General features: G+C 46.9%; 1 protein-coding gene and 1 long non-coding RNA gene across 2 annotated transcripts; both read right to left on the minus strand.

Moving 5' to 3' along the window:
* Positions 1–479: 479 nt before the first annotated feature.
* On the minus strand, positions 480–4,754 carry LOC119464886 (uncharacterized protein K02A2.6). Its single transcript, XM_049655381.1, has one exon. The coding sequence runs from the start codon at positions 4,653–4,655 to the stop codon at positions 480–482; it is 4,176 nt and encodes a 1,391-aa protein (XP_049511338.1). The 5' UTR covers positions 4,656–4,754.
* Positions 4,755–6,411: 1,657 nt separating this feature from the next.
* Positions 6,412–10,655, minus strand: LOC125940026 (uncharacterized). The gene is made up of 3 exons (XR_007463246.1): positions 10,590–10,655; positions 8,527–8,667; positions 6,412–6,561 (listed from the first exon to the last, which is right to left on the minus strand). It is a non-coding gene; the product is annotated as an uncharacterized LOC125940026 (long non-coding RNA).
* Between the last annotated feature and the right edge of the window lie 7,774 nt (positions 10,656–18,429).

Below are 18,429 nucleotides of genomic sequence, written 5' to 3' on the forward strand. Positions count from 1 at the left end.
TACATCTTTCCCTCCCGGGAAGAAACGTATGAATCATTAGAAAGTCCAGTCCGCACAAAGCAATCACAATTGCAGTCACTGTCTGTACACAGAAATCACAAAACAGTCACTATCTGTGTGAACACTCACTGCTGTCAAATCACTGCACGTAATCTTGGAAGCGCACTGGAGGTCTGCGATTTCTCCTTGGCCGGTCAGGCGGTGGCTCGGCATCGAGTCCATTGCCTTCTACCGGTACACTGCACTCCACCGTGCGAGAGCCTGAAGCCAGGGTATGCGGTTGCGAACCTTGCGGCTGTGGTGGGCTCGGCGGCACGGGTAGTGGTACAGGGCGTGAGGGAGACGCAAGTTGATCAGCGGAACTCGCTTCCTGCGTTTGATGCGGACCAGCAGGCGTAGTGATCCAAGTCTTCGATGGTACATCTCTCCTGTGACAGTCTGTCAACGGGGGCATGTCGTGCGCGCCAGAGATGTCTATGTTAGTTCCTTGCTCTGGCGATGCCTCTTTTGGTACCGCTGACAGCTGCGAAGCGTTCCAGGTTCGACCGTCTTCCAGACAGAAAGACCAGCGGCCGATTCTTTTGAGGATTTTCAATGGTGGTCCATAACTTGGAGTGCCCTTTGGTCCGGGAATTGGTTTTTTTCACTCGTACGTAGGTGCCCACTTGGAACTTGGGAACCCTAGCAGCTCGCCGTTGATCAGCGTAGGCCTTGCTCTTCCGTTGATGCTCTGCGACTCTTTTCCTGAGCACGCTCATCTCCCGCGATGGATTTGTGCTGAAGTCGGCCGTAGGCTGACCAATTACATCCAGCGATGTTCTCATGTGTCGGCCATGTAGAAGAACGGCCGGTGAGAGACCGGTGGTGCTGTGAGGGGTGGCTCTGTATACTCCCAAGTATTCAGTCACAGTTGCCTTCACTGGGCGCTGCTCCAGCAGGGCCAGTTGAATGTACGACTTCAGTACCCGATTAAATCTTTCCACTAGACCATTTGCCTGTGGGTGGTATACGGCAGAAAAGATGTGCCTGATTCCACGGTCTTCAAGGAAGGATTCAAATTCCCTCGATGTGAACTGTCTGCCGTGGTCAGACACTATCTCTGTCGGGTAACCCTCACGTGCGAAGAGTGAGAGTAGAAACTTCGTCACCGTGCGGGAGGTAACATCAGCACAAAAAGCCACTTCTGGCCATTTTGAGAAATAGTCAACTACTGAAATGACGAATCTGCAGTCTGTAGGTGCACGCTCGAAGGGACCAACAATGTCAATAGCTATCTTGTCCCAAGGTTTGTCAGGAAGAGGGATTGGCTGCAGTGGTGTGGGCGAGTTCTTGGCACTTTTGTCCGCGCTCTGACAAATGGCACAACTGCGGATAGTTGTTTCAACGTGTTTGTCTAACCCTGGCCACCAATACTTCTCTCGTAGGCGTTGTTTGGTTTTCACGATACCAGGGTGTGATTCGTGAGCCAGCTGGACAAAAGTGGCTGTGAGCTTGGCGGGGACTACGATGCGCTCAGTACGCAAGAGTATGCCATCAACCACTGTCAACTCCTTTCGGACTTCATAGTAGGGAGTCAGGTTAAGTGCCAGGTTTTTGCGTGGCGGCCACGATGTCTGTACGTAACGGGCAACGTCTTGGAGAGTGCTATCCTCCGCGGTTGCATGCTTCAGTTCATCGTGATGTACACACATTACCAGAGACACTATTTCTTCTTCTGACTCGGGGCCACCTTCAGTGTCTGGAAGAGGTAGCCGGGACAAGGCATCAGCTACCTTGTTGTGCTCACCACGCCTGTACTGCATCGTGAAGTTGTACCGCAGTAACCGTGCAGTCCATCTTGCTATGCGGAGTGGTCGCTGTCCTGTGCCTTGAGAAGAAAGCAGGGCTACTAGAGCTTGGTGATCCGTTTGCAGAGTAACTGGACGACCCCATAGGTACACATGCCATTTCTCTAGAGCCCACAAGCAAGCTAGAGCCTCACGTTCACCAGTCGAGTACTTCCGTTCTGCTTCCGTCAATGTTCGTGACGCGAATGCCACAGTTCGAATGTGCCGACCATCAACTTGTTGCAGTACCGCACCTAAACCATATGCGGATGCATCGGTGGCCACAATGACGGGAAGTGCTGGATCGAACATTTGTAGTACCCTGTGGGAGGCTAGGAGGTTCTTTACTCTTGTAAGACTGTTCTCAGCAGCAGTGTCCCAGATAAAAGGAGTGTCCTTACGAAGAAGTCTGCGCATGGGCTCCACTTCCTCTGCTAGGCGTGGAACAAATCTAGCATAGTATTCTACTAGTCCCAGGAACGACCGGAGCTTGCCAGCATCTGTAGGGGTGGCAGCGTGAACAATGGCGTCAACTTTGGTCTGAAGGGGTGCTACTCCTTCGGCGCTAACGCGGTGACCAAGAAACGAGAGTTCGGATGTGTTGAAAACACATTTGTCATTTAGCTTGAGCCCAGCGTGTGAAATTCGTTGCAGGACTTCCTCTAAGTTCCGCATGTGCTCTTTCTCCGACTTGCCGAAGATGATGACGTCGTCCAGGTAGCAGAGAACGCCTTTGCATCCCTGTAGAATTGACGTCATGAGTTGCTGGAATGCTGCTGGTGCTGAGGCTAGGCCGAAACATACTCTCTTAAATCGAAAAAGGCCATCGTGCGTTATGAACGCTGTAATATCTCTACTGTCTGGATGAAGCAGAACCTGGTAGTATGCGGAGGCCAAATCCAACTTAGAAAAGTAACGGGCACCGTTCAGGGCATGCAGCAACTCTTCTGTGTGTGGCAGGGGAAAGCTGTCGACCACCACAGCTTTGTTAGCTTCGCGGAGGTCCACGCAGATGCGAATGCTGCCATCTTTCTTGCGAGCTGCAACAATAGGGGAAACCCACTCTGACGCATTTACGCATTCAATGACATCAGCAGAAAGTAGGTTCCTCAGTTCGTCGCTGACTGCTTCTCGCACTGAAAGTGGTAGGCGTCTGAGCTTCTGCGTGACAGGAGCTACCGACTGTTTGAGCTTGACCCGATGCTGGACACCTTTGGCAAGTCCTAGCTCTGGTGAAAACAAGTGTTCGAACTTGGCCCATAATGAAGTAGGCATACCAAACTTGGGTGGACCCAGTGGTGGCTTCGTGGTGGGCGGAGACAACTTGTTTGTGTTCTGCGAATGCATTTCGGGGCGTAGGATTTTGGGGCCTTTTGTGTCGACGTTCGGTTCAACGGCCATATTAAGGCAGCGCAATTCTGTGCCTACAATCTGGAGACCAAGAGCTTTTACAGCATCAACACCCAGGAGTGATATTCCACCTGGTGTAACGTGAAACGTTACTACAGCCGTTTCTGATTTGTACGTTACGAGGGCGGTGAACTGGCCATGCACAGGAATTTTCCGACGTGAAAAATCCAGCAACGTTATTTGCGACTTTTTCAGCTCAACTTGGTCTCTGAACCGGCTCCTAAAGTTATGTTCTCCCATTATCGACACAGCTGAGCCAGTGTCCACTAAGAATGTTATGAAGCACGGGCGTGATGCCAGAGCAACAGGTTGAACCCCGACATCAACGTAGACGCCCGTACGCTTCTCAGCGTGAACAGTAAAAATATTCACGACACTCTCAGCGTCTTCCTCTGAAACGATTTCGGCAACTCGAGCCGGGCGTCTTCCACGTCCGCGACGCGAATTTCGGCAGTACTGTTGAAAGTGGCCTCGGCGGCCGCACGCGAAGCAGGCTCGACCGCGGGCTGCACAGGCTGACGGCTGGCAGTTTTGTGCGCCGCAGTTGCCGCACACGTTTGTGTTTACGGAGTACGGGACGACGGCGCTAGCAATCTCCGGCGCAGGCGGACGAACGAAGCCGGAGCGCGAAGAGCTAGGCGTACTACGTCGGTCGGTACTGCTGGACTGGCGTACATGTCTGCGACGGCCTGTCGGGTTGCGTCCGCGGTTATGTTGTGGTACTACTCGATCCACAGGGGCTGTTCCGAGAGCTTCGGATTCGCGCTGCACTTGCTCGCGAAGAAGCGCTATCTCCACGGCGCGGTCAAACGTGAGCGCGTCACCCTCGAGCAATAGCCGCTCCCGTAGGCGCGGGCATGTGACCCCGGCGACGAACTGGTCGCACAGATTTGTATCCGCTTGCGCGGCAAAGTTGCATGACGAAGCCAGTTCGCGAAGCGCAAGAGCAAACTCCGATATCGGCTCACCGTGCAGTTGACGACGGTCACGGAAGCGATGTCGCTCGACGCGTACGTTGCAAGTAGCGGAAAAGTGTCGAGCCAGGGCTTGAACAGCTGCGTCGTACTCGTCCGGTGGCTGTGCGAGCTCGGCATCGGCTTGTTTGATCTCTGTCGTTCCAACTGCAGCGGTGGTTGCAGAAGGCGTAACCGTCTGAAGGGGGGCGGTTCCCGCACTCGGATGCGCGGGCGGGTGGTCTGGGGCGTTCGATGGTGGTGGCGGTGGCAGGGCGTCGAAAATTCGTTGTCCTTCAGGTCCGAGGCAGTGCAGAAGGAGGGCTCGGCGGCGGGCCGCCGATAGCTCAGACGCTCCAGAGGCGAGCGTGAAGTTTTCAAACAGGCGCAGCCATCGCGGCCAGGGGATGGCGGGCGTGCCTGGTGAAACGAGGAACGGCGGCGGCGGCGAAATTCCGGGTAGCATCCTCGTCGCCAGTTTGTTATGTCGGCCGGACGGTGCGGCCGAACGGATGCACCACACCACACATCGTAGCCCAGACGAACGGGGACTCCTTTATTGAAGGATGTCTGTCCTATATATACATACTATATCGAGTGTGGCGCCACATCTTGGCGTCTACAGATAATCGCAGATGAGTGGCGGCACCTGGTGCTATTGCACGACACTACAGATATGTTTTCACGGACTTTCAGTGTTAGAATTTCTTTTTCTTTTTTCCAGCTTGGACAGGAGCGGGAGTATGCTGGATGGTCACCATCGCAATTAACGCAGTGAGGTGTGGCCTCACAATTGTCTGAGGCATGACCTTGTATTCCACACTTAGCACAGGTGAGTCGACCACGGCAGCTCTGTGAGCCATGGCCAAATCTTTGGCATTGGTAGCATCGCCTAGGATTTGGGATGTATGGTCTTACGGATGTCTTTGTGTACCCTGTTTCAATGCTTTGTGGCAAAACGCTCAATTCAAAGGTAAGTATCAGGTGTTTCGTGCGAATTTCTTTATTGTCCCGTCTCATAACAATGCGCTGCACATTCGTGACATTTTGCTCCTTCCATCCTTCCAACAGTTCAGCTTCAGATAGGTCGATGAGGTCTGCTTCAGATCGATACTACCCCTCGTACTGTGTTCATTGATCGATGCGGTGAAACGGAAACTGGGACATCACCAAAAGTAACAAGCTTGTCAAGTCTGTTGTATTGCTCCTTATCCCGTAGCTCAAGCAGAAGATCGCCGCTTGGCATTTTGGTAACTTTGTAGCCAGGACCTAGCGTGTTGGTCAAGCTTTTTGCAACTACAAATGGGGATATGGTTCTTGCTAGTTTTTCGGTTCTTTCACTATGTACTACTTGGAATCGGGGGAAAATGTCTTTTGGTCTGGCGAACAAGTTCAGAATCTCATCGGTGCGTCCCCTCTTCTGATGGAGACGATCAAGAAGTCGGGGAAAAGCGGGTGTTCCCATAGCAGTTTGGTGTTATTCGGCAGCAATGGCAGCCACCCACCACGGAGTCCAACAAGGGGACGCTACAGCACTTCACGTGGAAGGCTGCAGGCGCCAGCCGTACATTGCCGCTATAACCTTATATATAAAGCCAAGGGAGGGCACCTACACAAGGTTAACCCAAGCCGCCTATGGAAATTGAGGAAGTAACAGAAGAGCAGAGATGACAGGAGAGTGAAGACAGAAAAATAGAGCAGAGAAAGATTGGAGAGGGGGACAGGAAAAGGCGACCACCGATTTCCCCCGGGTGGGTCAGTCCGGGGGTGCCGTCTACGTGAAGCGGAGGCCAAAGAGGCGTGTTGCCGCCGCCGAGGGGCCATGAAGGTCCGAACACCCGGCATCGGCTCAACCCCCAGGATCCTCTTTTCCCCGGACACGGCTAAGCCGCGCACGGCTACACGCGGGAGGGGCTAACCCCCATGTGCTCGGGTCCGTGGTGTCGCAACACACCAAACGCCTGCTGACGCAGACGCCCCTGCGGGGTTCCTCTAAGGTGCTCCTGTGGGCCGGGAAGGAGAAATTCACGGTGCCTGGAGCGTTTCCTTGGACGGAAAGACACTACACGACACTGTTATTCCAAGGTCCCTTTTTTACCATTTGAACGTGTACTGTACATGTCACTGGCACGATACAAAGAACACAAAGAAATACTAAAGAACACAGTCACCACTGATAGACAAAGAATGGTCCCACCTGTGCACTCAACAGTTGCTGGTCCTTCAGTAGGAACCTTTTACATTTCCCATATGACTTCCGTTGAAATATTGTATCGTGCTCGGTTCCGGAAACATCCGTAGTGGTGGCAACTTCGGCAGTGGTCTTAGTGGCTATGGGGTCATTTTCATCGAAGAGGCACTTAGCGTAGCGCCTGTGTGAGCGTAATAAAAAATAGTTCTTCATCAGAGGTACATAATAGAAGAGCACCATATTCTGATCCTTGAACAAAAAAATCAGTAGCCCTTCCACTGTCGAGGAAATGGGGTAAGCGATGCTTGTCGTGTGTTTCATCGGTGTTCCTCGCAACGAATTGCACGGACGAGTACCACGTTGTGCTCGAACCACAACCGGTCACACGCACTGCAGCTGGCTCTGAAGTTACGGTTAAGAAACACGTGTTGAAACCTGGCCGTCGCACCGGGGAACTTAGCGCTAGCGTTGCCGAGGCGTTCATAACCGTTGTTGGGTTCCTGGATGGCAAGACGACGATGACGTTTGGTCTCAACATCTCGTTACCGCCACTCGGGGTCGGTGGCTCTTCGGTGACGTTTGGCATTAACATCACGCTCCCGCCAACCGGGGTCCGCGGCTCTTCGCTGAGGTTTCGCCTGGGCTTCGGAAGCCCTCACGCTAGCTTCTCGGTGGAACGCACCCACACGGGGCTTTCCTATCCAGACGCCGAAACTGATCTGAGGCGAGGGAAGCCCGGCGGAGCACGCGCCAACGCCCTTTCCCTACCCTCGACTCACCAAACGACCCTCATTGGTCGCGCGCGTCACGTGATCTGGTGGCGGCGCAGCTTTCCCCGCACTTACTCTTTCTTTCTTTCTTGTCCCTTGCTCATACCCGCGTATGCAATGCGCGTATGCGCCACACGTATGTGAGTTTTTGCGTGACAACAATGCCACCGAAACTTGTGAGCCAATACAAGCTTTGCTAGAAAATTCTCAGAAGCTTTGTCACTTCAGTATACCCCGTGATTGAGCATGACATAATTAAGCACCATCCAGGTTGAGCAGTTCTAATATGTGCTACACGCGCCGAGCAGGTCCAGCGAACGCACTATGAACAGCCAGGCAACCTCAAAGTGTCATGCTCCCGTAATGATTTTGCTTTTATTTCGATAGCAACTATGCGGACACCCCTTGCGAATTGCCGTCGTAGGCGTCGACGCGAATTTCGGTATAAAGCCAAGGGCGATAAGATCGCGGCTACACACCGTATGCTGTAGGTGCGAGGGCAAGCATGCTAGGGAGGGCCGAGATGGATGGTGGCTTGGTGCGGCGGTGTCATCAAGCGCGCGCAAGGGGGCGAGGGCAGGGTAGCGCACGTCTTCACTTCAAATACGGCTGCGGCTGCCCATGGCGTAGCTATGCTTGACCGTGCGCGTCTTATTTTGGAGGTAATCTGCGCTGTGTTTGAAGGCTAGCCGGCCCGAGATGGCTGATAGCTTCTTGTCCGCTGTGTTCTCGCACGCCTTTTGCGTTCAAGCGAGAGGTATCACGAAGGGTAATTCGCTTTCCGCTGCTGCAACTCTTCATCACGCCAGCGTTCTGAGAGCGAGTGTCCGTAGTCATCGAGTGAGATGCGTTCATTTTCGCCGGTGGGCGCATGACGCTGCGCATGTTAATTTAGTTAGTAAGCGAATGTTTACAGCACTTTACACGGCTAATAAAACTACTAACTTTACTTTGTGTAACTGTCTTTTACCTTGCTATCTCAATTAATGCTTCGCCTTTCTATGTGTTCGACGTCTATATGTTCTCGTCTTAGCACTCCTTTCACCTACCAGTGCTTACTTGATAATATAGTTCGTGTTTTTTCTGTGTTTCACCGATTGGTAAGAGCCACCAACCGGAACAATGAACCGAAATTATTCATCTAATGATAACACGCTGCGTCTCATGCTGATCTCGACTGCTGACCGGTCGATGCTTCCGTCCACTCTAAATACAATTGCTTCTGGAAGGTGTACGTTACCTACGGGTCTCACTGGATTAGTCCCTTCGGCAGCATGACGCATTCCACTCTCAGTCAGCGCTCTCATTGGCGCATGGCGTTCTTTCGTAAACTCAAGGTGCAGTGAATTTATCGTTACAGAAGTGAGATTGCTTACGTCACAAAGTCGGAGATAGCTTCCATGCTACAATTTGAGAATCGTGGTCGGATTTCTCCTTGAGCAGATGGACTCATTAGGTATCCGGCTGTAGGTGAGCATCCTGTTGAAGTCCGACTCCCGTCGTGAGGCGAACCTAACCTGTTGTTGACATACATGACAACGAGAGAAGCTTTTTGATAAGCCTGCATAAAATAGTATATCATAATAATGAAACAGCAACCGGTCAATATTTCATGGCGTGCAGCATCATCCTGTAGCACTTAAGCAGTAGGACAAATGAAAATAAATCACGGAACAGGAGGTTAGTATTATTCGGGAAGCTTCAGAAGGTACAGTAATCTTAAAATATGGCTAACACGAAGGATAAACTGGAAGTCTGAATCAACGGATCTCCATGTGTTTCAAGTAAATTTATGCAAATTACGCAAATACTTATCGAACGTCTTAATCTAAAAAAAATCGCTTTGCAGAGATCGGAGTTCAACGAAGTCGTGCAAGCTCGCCAATGCCGGTAAATGCGACCTGGTGCGCAAAACCCATATTCTAGTGATTTTCCTAATCCGCTAAATCAGTGATTGTGACCGGAAATTATGAGCTGTGTGTGTGCAATTTATCATGTCTGTTCGCAAGAACTGCAAAGATACCCTGAAATAGTCTGATCTAAAATATCGCCTAAATGTTACCAGTGCATCTACCAGTCTGCACTAAACATAAAGCCACTGCTCTATCTCTCTCTATATATATAGATATGGCCACATAGTAGTGACAGTGCAGAAAACAGTCGTAAAACTGTGTATGACGAAACTGATTCTTTAGTGGGCGAACCTGCGCCCACAAAAGCAAGCTACATTCGAAGCACAACGATAGCGGTGAACAGAGTCGGCGATCGTCGAAAACCTGATCAGCGGCGAAACGCGTCGGGTTTTATACATGAGTCATCGCAGGTTCCAGAGTAATCCCTGGTGCCAGCGTGTCTTCCAGAAAGTTCTAGACAATTCGCGTCGCTCATACAACCAGATTACATAAGCGTCGGTGACAACAGGCAATGGATAGAAGCATCGATAACGTGCGAGAAACTTCCGATAGATGCAGGCGCATCCTGCACCTAGAGATAAGGTTTAATATTTGTTAGATGGTGAAAAGCGGCCCCCGGCGAAAGATACGCAAGTGCACGTGTCAATATATATACATATATATATATATATATATATATATATATATATATATATATGTATATATAGGTGTGTGTGTAATTCATCAGATCTGTTTGCCAGCACTTCAAAGACACCCTGAAATATCCTGATCTAAAATATCGCCTAAATAGTACAAGCGCATCTACCAGTCTGCAATAAACATAAAGCCACTGTTATATCTCAAAATTGGGCCAAACAAGTAAAGTTACAGCCGTGTTATTAACGACTACGGGGCCACCATGGTTTCTCGATCATTAGCTCCACCATCACCACAGGCGCTCTTTCCTTCTCACTGTGTACTCTCCCGAAGGGCAAGCAGTGCAACAAAGCGTACGGGTCACCTGAACGCAACAGAAGAAAGGCTTCTCCATAGTTCACCTTCGCCCCCCCCCCCCCCCCACGTATTGCCAACTTTATTAATGTTTCACGGAAGGACCAGTAGCACATAATAAGGGAAGCGTCGTCTTTTTCTCAAAACACTTAGCCATCTCTGGTATCATTTGCGCTAGCCTACATCAGCGACCGCCAAATCGACAGCTTCTAGCTTGCTTACATCACGCGCACAACCCTCTTGGCCTCCCGACGTCCGAAGGCACCCGAAAAGGCCGGATGAACGCGCATTTGTGTTTGTTTGTTTTTGTCTATATTTCGTGGTTTACTCGCGAAAGCTTACGCTATCATATCAAACGTGATGATCATAGTGTATTCTGTACACGATACATGTGCGTAATAATTGTGTTGACATTGTCAAATTTGCTGGTGCGAAATTGGCTGTGCTTATTATAGAGTATTTATACGTGAGCTCACTTAGATATAAAAAATGTAATATCAGGAACATAAGGGGCATGCTTTTTTGAAGGTACTCACAAATGTCCTATTTCGTGACCAGCGCTTAATACCCCCGCATACTTTTTCCCGTTGTCAGCAACAACGACGGCATTTCGTGGAGTGCAAGCTCCTCCTGTGAACGTAGCACCTGTTTTTGTCACAGGTATAAAAATACGATTAAATTGGTGTGCTACCGAAAAAGTAGTTGGCAAGCGTAAAACATCGAGGAAATCATGAAGCTCGCTATATCGCATAGCTTGCCAAATTATTCTCACCATACCTTCTTAATGAGCTTGAGATCGGTAAAAGCATCTTTCACACGCGCCAATTTGTAAATGTTGAGCCAGATAAATGTTTAGCCAGAGAAATGTTGAGCCAGATAAACTGGTTTTGCACGTAAAGGTACAGAAAAATGGAGGTATTGAAAAATTGTATAACGACAGCAGAGATGAAAGATGGTAAGATAAAGACGAATTACTGTGCACCTAAGCAAGAATGCCATTTATTGTGCGTAGTGCGCCGTAGATCTTGGAGAGTATGTGACAATGGTATACATTTGTTCCAGCTGTCGTATGGACGCTTTACTGTAGAGAAGTAGGCGTACATCGCTGACAGCGATGCCCAACTCTACAGGACAAACTCTGGAAAACGCAATTATAATGGAATATCCAGTGTTTTTATGACATTTTACGAGCTACCCGCGCAGCCCTAGCAGTTATCGCAGAAGACTTCAGAATAAAATATACCAAGAGTCATCGCTCACGAAGATGTATAAGTACAGGTGTACAAAGTTAATACTATTTATACAGGAAGATACCAGACAACCGCTCAATGACATCAAACAAGAGACCATTTGCAGGAACGCAATTATCTTGTGCTACATATATTTTGCTTTAGTTGGATCAAAAAAGGGGTTTTCAAAGAATATTTGTTATGGTCTGTGCTTTTTGGTATATCATTCTTCTTTTTTGAGAAAGCACAATTTACAATACCTCATCCTTAGCTATTATTTGTCGAATATGAACCTCAATCTTGCGCTTGGGATAGAGAACCACTCCCCTCTTTCATATAGGAATTCGCGAAGCCTAGATGTTATGCAGTCACTTTCAAATCGGTGCATCTACTTGTTTTTGGTTTCGACATTTTTTACTACTAGAATATATTATGCCTCTCTTGAATAGCTTTGTCCTGACAAATTGGATATTCTCACGAGCCTCCATGTAAAGAGAACATTTGCTTTGCTAGATTTTTCTGGCCATTTGAATGTCATTTGTTTAAAAGCAGTGCATGTACAGCTGCAGCGGAAAAAGATTAGTACAAGTAACCAATCACCCGATCAGATAAATTTCTGCTCGTGACGCTGTTGTGCCCTACCAAGCTGAAAACGAGAGTGCCGGCACCCCCTGTTTGAAACATGAATCATCTGGCACCTTAGGTACCATTGTGGACTGGAACAAGAGCGCCGCGTACCGTAATTTCCCTGCTCCAGTCATCGGCAACTTGTGGTAATTTTTTTGCGCTGCAGCTGTACAATGTCCTCACAGTGAAAATAAAATGCAGTCAAATGAAATAACTCAGAAATAATGAAATAAATTTGATGCCTGGTGCCAACCTTAGCACTGTGCAGAATGTAGAAGGGTTAGGTAAGGATACGCACAGTGCTCACAGGTTAGTGAGGCCAATGATTTGCCCCTATTCAGAGAAAGAAAAAGCGAAATGAGTCAAGAATGAGCAGGTCGAACGACAAGCAGTCACGCATAAAGCAGATGAATTTAGGCTTGTACGCGATAAAAATTATGCGGCTTTAGAATAGGAAGACAATATAGAGATAATGAATGCGACTGCAAGTAGAGTAATTTCTGAGGCCACATTTGAAGTTGAAGGTAATGCTCCCAAACAGAAAAAAGAGGTGAGTTGTCTCAAGTGCAAAGGAGCTAATAAAAAAATGAAAACGCATCAAATTGTGTAACTCCAGAAATCAGATAGACTAGGCCGAATTGTCAAAGCTGATACGGTAGAAGAAAGTATGTGATATTTGAAATTCTAACATTGTAAAGATTTAGGAAGCAGTGAAAGAAAAGGAGCAGCACGAAATCATGAAGAAGAAAACTTGGGATAAGAAATATGAAGTTGTATGCAGTGAAGTGTAAGCAAGGGAATGTAACTGGAGATTTGGTTTGCAAAAAAATGCAACAGCGTAATTCTCTACAGAACTATACATTACCCGGAGCAGCCAAGTAACCATGACTAGAAATAGTCGCAACCAAGAAGCAGAAGTTCTATGTGTAATTAGCGATGAGAAAAGAAATACTTAACAAGAGACGTCACAGGGAAAAACGACCGGACAAGGTGGAATAACCTTGGGTTTGATCGATGAGGTTATATTATATTCGAAAACCTTGAGTCTGTTTATTCACAATGCCTAAATACGTCAAGTGTACCGGAGAGTTGCTAAAAATGCCAAAATCATACTAATTCACGAAAATAGACGCGTAAAGAATTGAAGAATTATAGACCCATTAGGGAGTGAGAACTCACCTTCAGTATTGTCTAAAATACGCAACAAGTTAATTTTGAGAATAACCAAGACCACACTTGACTTCAGTAAAACCAAAGAACCGGTTGGCTTCAGAAAGGTGCGTTATACAACAGATTATATTCATGTGATCAATCAGGTAATTCAGAATTCTGCGGAGTATAACGTTCCACTCTATATGGCTTTCATAAATTCCAAAAACCATGTGATTAAGTACAAATGTTAGTTTTCATGGAAGCATTGCGCATTCAAGGGTCACAATAAATACGTAAATTTCTTAGCAAATAACTACAAGCGCTTCAAGATACCCTAGTACTCTAAAATAAAAGCGGGAAAATATCGATCAAGAAATAATTCAGGCAAGAAGAGACATTCCCTCCGATGCTTCAAGGTTAGATAATGAAATACTGTTATTAAACTGGAAAGGATCAGGAGGGAGGAGCAACGGTGAATACCTCAGTAACCTGTGGTTTCCAGATTAAATTATCCATCAATTCTGGAGGCAGCTTACAACAAATAATTGAGGACCTTCACCAATAATGTGTAAGAATATGTTTGAAGATTACTATGCAGAAAACACATGTATTGTTCAACAGTCTAGAAGGAGTGCAAAAATTCCTCATTGGGAACTGAGCCTGTAGAATCCGCAGGACGTGTGTGTACTTGCCCAAGACAATTAGTGGGAGGGCACCCTCATCACGTGAAGAAAGTTTGTAGAAGAAGAACAATAGTTCGAAGTGCATATGGCAGCCGTTGCGAACTTATAACCGGCATTTTACCGCTATCCTTGAATGTAAAAGCACAATCACTACATTCTACCAATTCTAACATACAGGGCAGACCCATAGATGAGAGTAAGACGCGGGGAAGTAGTTAAGAACTGCGCAAGGAGCGATGCAATAAAAAAGGCGTAGCGTTAAGAGAACGGAAGAGAGCAGTGCCGATAAGTGACGAAATTGTGGTAGCCATTATTCTTGTTGAAATTGAGAGGAAATCATGGAGACCGGGCAGGCTATGTAATGCGCAGGGCTGACAACTGGTGTTGTGTTAGAATTACAAAATGGGCGCGATGGATGGTGGAATGGTTGAATAAATTTGCATAAAATAGGCTGATGAGAATGATTATGATCATGACGTAGCATCAGGTACGAAAATATACCATACCATAGGACACGCGCGTTGTGCCATCGGAATTCACTTGAACCATTTCTCGCCTGCAGTTCAAAAAGAAATAAAAAAGGCGGTGATTGACCAGCTTAGAGAAAGTGTATCACCTGACTCGGTAGCGAAGCTACCCGTGTTAAATATGTATACCCGGTTTTTACAAGATTCACAAATCGATCTGGGATTTTCATGAAACGTTGTTGAAAAAAAAATGAAGTATGGAGTTTTACGTGCCAAAACCAAGATCTGATTATGAGGCACGCCATAGCTCCGGAATAATTTGTACCACCTGGGGTTCTTTAACTTGCACCTAAATCTAAGTACACGGGAGTTTTACGATTTCGCCACCATCGAAACGCAGCCGCCGTGGCCGGGATTCGATACCGCGACCGTCGTGCTCAGCAACCGAACACCATAGCCACTGAGCAACCACGGCGGGTCGAAACGTGGTTGACAGATTATTTCCTTAGTAGCTACAATATAAAGCAATAAAATAATGAAACCAAGTGAAGCATGGCAGAAATTATCTGTGGCTGAAATTAAAATGCAGAAAATATTGAAAAAAGAATGAAACTGAAAGTAGACGAAGACATAACCTGGTGCAGGTGGGATTCGAACGCCCAACATACGCATTATGTGCGCGTTGCACACGTAATGCGACTAATTGTGCTACGGCAATGACCATATTGGGTATTTATGTGTACTAGATCTAGCCCTGGGAGTGTTAGCCAGCGCCACTCGAAGCCATGCGGACACAGGTAGAATACCTTTTCATTGCCCGATGGCGTCACGTAAACGTGAACTTTACAAAGCAGGCACTTGGCTAATAAACCCGCGTATGCTACATAATCGCATCTAGGCTTCCAGGTTCGAGACCCACGATCGCTATGAATCAATGAGAAAAAAAAAGGAAAACAAAGGACCCGACTTTCGTTAATCACATCAGTATAAAGCAAGCAGGCAATGTAGCCAAGTAAAGCATTGGAAAAATTAGCTGTCGTTGAAATTGAAATGTACAAACTAGTTAAATGCAAAAAATAATGACGAAACTCATATTTTCTACATTTCAATTTCAACCTCACTTTTACTTGGCTTCGTTGTCTGTTGGCTTTATATCGACGTGATGAACTAAAAGTTTTGCGCCTCTGTTTCCCTTTGTCTCTCGTACAGTCTTTAGCAGTGATACACAGTAAATAACAGTGTCCTGTGCAACATTTGCATCGTAATTAGCCAAAAGCAGATCAGGATGTAGGATCACGTTTGATGAAGCTTTTTTTTTCACCCTAAAGTCATAATAAACAAGAACTGTTTACTCACCCTATCAAATAAAATATCATGTCCGCCTGCTGCAATTCTCTTGTTGAAGCCACATGTATGCTTAACTTCTTGAGTGTCTGGGTACTGTCTACAACTTTATCCTTGGTAAAGGCAAGATGTTCCGCCTGTGCCTGTAAACGTTCCAGTGTGCAAAGGAGAGCGTACCTAAAACATGCTACTTACGTCAGCGTTTATTTGAATGGCTGTCAATAGGATCATGCCAGGAGGTTGAAGCTGCTGCAGGATCAAGTTGACCTGGGAATAAATATCAAAAATGGAATCTGCGTAAATCAATATACTATCTGAATATACGCAACCCCGGCGACATTCTAGAAGTTGCCTTGATGCTCACTGTATGCGTTTTATAAACGTATATGCGAAGACACGTGCAATGACTCTGAATCAGTTGTATTAAATTGGTAAGGAAGGCTAGATGACTAGTTATATTGGTCCCAGTATCAGAACAGTAGCGCACACATATATGCAAGGGTGTGCTTTGACCAATATTGTCCATATTTGGCCGTTGCGTATAATTATTCACGAACTACGTAATAATGTTCTCAGATATCTTAGAGAAATTCTGAAAGCAGCTTCATCTTAAACGTGCGCTTCCTACAGTTATATCTTTTAAATATTTAATGGCAGGAGTTAGTAGTCTGAACCACTACCCTTAATTGCTTTGAAAATAAAAACAATGATATCAAACAGTTATGTGTAGAGGTGGCGGAACTGCTTAATGAAAGAGATCTCTTGCTGAAGTGTTCATATATAAGTAATAACAACTAACAGCTAAACTAAGAACTACGCATAGGCAACTTTTTTTAACTGTAGCACTCATTGTGATCACGGTTACACGTTGACAATATCCAGTACGAGCACAGTACCGTTCGTACGCTACAAGTTTTTCATTGTAACTTCGCACTTTCATTGTCGTACATTAAGCATAGGAGGGTCAAGCCCGCCGCATCCGTTTATCTGAGTGAGCGTTCTCGCGGAGCGGGGCGAAGCCGCGGCTGCGAAGTGGGGGAGCGTGACGTCAGCGGCTAACTGCTAGCGCGCGGGCCTAGGATGGCGTCGCGCGGTTAGAGAAGCGGGAGCAGATGCACGCCTTGTATAAAAGGATGACGTCGAGTGGGAAACAAAACATGAAGACGCTGGCTCGCGCTCTCGGCTAACACGCCACATCGTTCTCTTTGTAGGTGGCGTCGTGAGTCTTCATATGCGGTGATTCGCATATCGTAAACACCCAGCTTTGTAGTTGCTGCGTTGGAGCGGGGCGTTACGCCCGTATTCAAGAACGTTCCTCTAGTCAACATACCACCACGACTCAAGAGAGAAGATGGCACCGCCATCACTCCACAGAAGTGGTCACTGAGCTTCATGATCATTCACGGGAATTCATGAGAATTGTCGCGTCTTTATTCTCGATTATTCTGCGCAGTACGACAATTGAAATTTGGAGTCTGATATCTCGGAGCATGGACACTCTAGAATAATTCTTCCGACTGATACTGTGTAGAAACTCGACTGTCTCTAAGTTTTCAATACAAACATACCCACTAACTGCAGTCAATAAAAAATAATTGTTCAATTTTAGTTATTGGGCTGCTCACAGCGATAATTATCATCTCACTTTGTGCCTCCCTGGCCACATAACTTATTTGTACAGGTGGTCTTCGCGTGCCTCCCAGAGCCTAACTTTAAGAAAACCATACAGCTTAGTTTTGAACACCCTGTATTATCAGGCGCAGCCGCCAAGCACATGGCTGTATTGGGTAACGTCCTTTTCCTATAAGCTCGGAGAAACCGATACCTGGCTTCGCTACAGGTCTTCTTCCTCCTTCTGGGGTTTTACGTGCCAAAACCAGTTCTGATTATGAGGCACGCCGTAGTGGAAGGCTCCGGATTAATTTTGAGCACCTGGGGTTCTTTAACCTGCGCTACAACGCAAGAACACGGGCGTTTTTGCATTTCGCCTCCATAGAAATGCGGCCGCCGCGGCCGGGATTTGATCCCGCGATCTCGTGCTCAACGCCTGAGCTGACTGAGCCACCACGGAGGGCTACAGGTGTTGCTTTAGCCGTATAAAACGCGCGTTTATCGAGAGGAAAAACGGTAAATTTCGGTAAATAAGAAAGGCTATCATCATCATCATTGACAGAAGCTGACCCCCCCCCTCAGAAAAAACCTGGATCCGCCCTGTGCCTACAGTTATATCTTTTAAATATTTAATGGCAGGAGTTAAGTACTCTGAACCACTACCCTTACTTGCTTTGAAAATAAAAAACAATGATATCAAACATTTATTGTGTAGAGGTGGCGGAAACAAATTTATGCTAGTGCTCTGATTGTTTCACTAACATTTTATAGTGAGTTTTGTAGCCACATTGTTACACTTTCTAGTATTCGTAAAATACCCCGCATAGGATTTCCTAACAGTTTGTACGTAGTAAAGAAAAATGCCAATTGACATATACATACATATAGGTGTGTGGGTGTGTGTGCGTGCGTGCGTGGTTGTGTATGTATGAGTGCTTGTGTGTGCGTGCGTGCTTGTGCGTGTGTGTTTGTGGACAAATACTCATTGGCATTGGGTATGAGCGTCGACTTCCGCATTCTCCTATTTATTTATTTATTTATTTATTTATTTATTATTTATTTATTTATTTATTTATTGAAAATACTATCAATGCCTGATGGCGTTACTGAGAGGGGTGGTGAATCATTATACAAGGTTAGATACAGCAGTCTGAAAGGATGAATGAACCAGATTGCTGGCGACCGAGGCGGGGAGGTGGTTCCATTCGGATGCTGTCTTTGGCAGAAATGAATTCAAGAAAAGGTTTGTGCGGCAACTTGGTA

This window comes from Dermacentor silvarum, chromosome 9 (genome assembly GCF_013339745.2).
Source record: "Dermacentor silvarum isolate Dsil-2018 chromosome 9, BIME_Dsil_1.4, whole genome shotgun sequence".
In the NCBI taxonomy this organism is placed as follows: Eukaryota; Metazoa; Arthropoda; class Arachnida; order Ixodida; family Ixodidae; genus Dermacentor; species Dermacentor silvarum.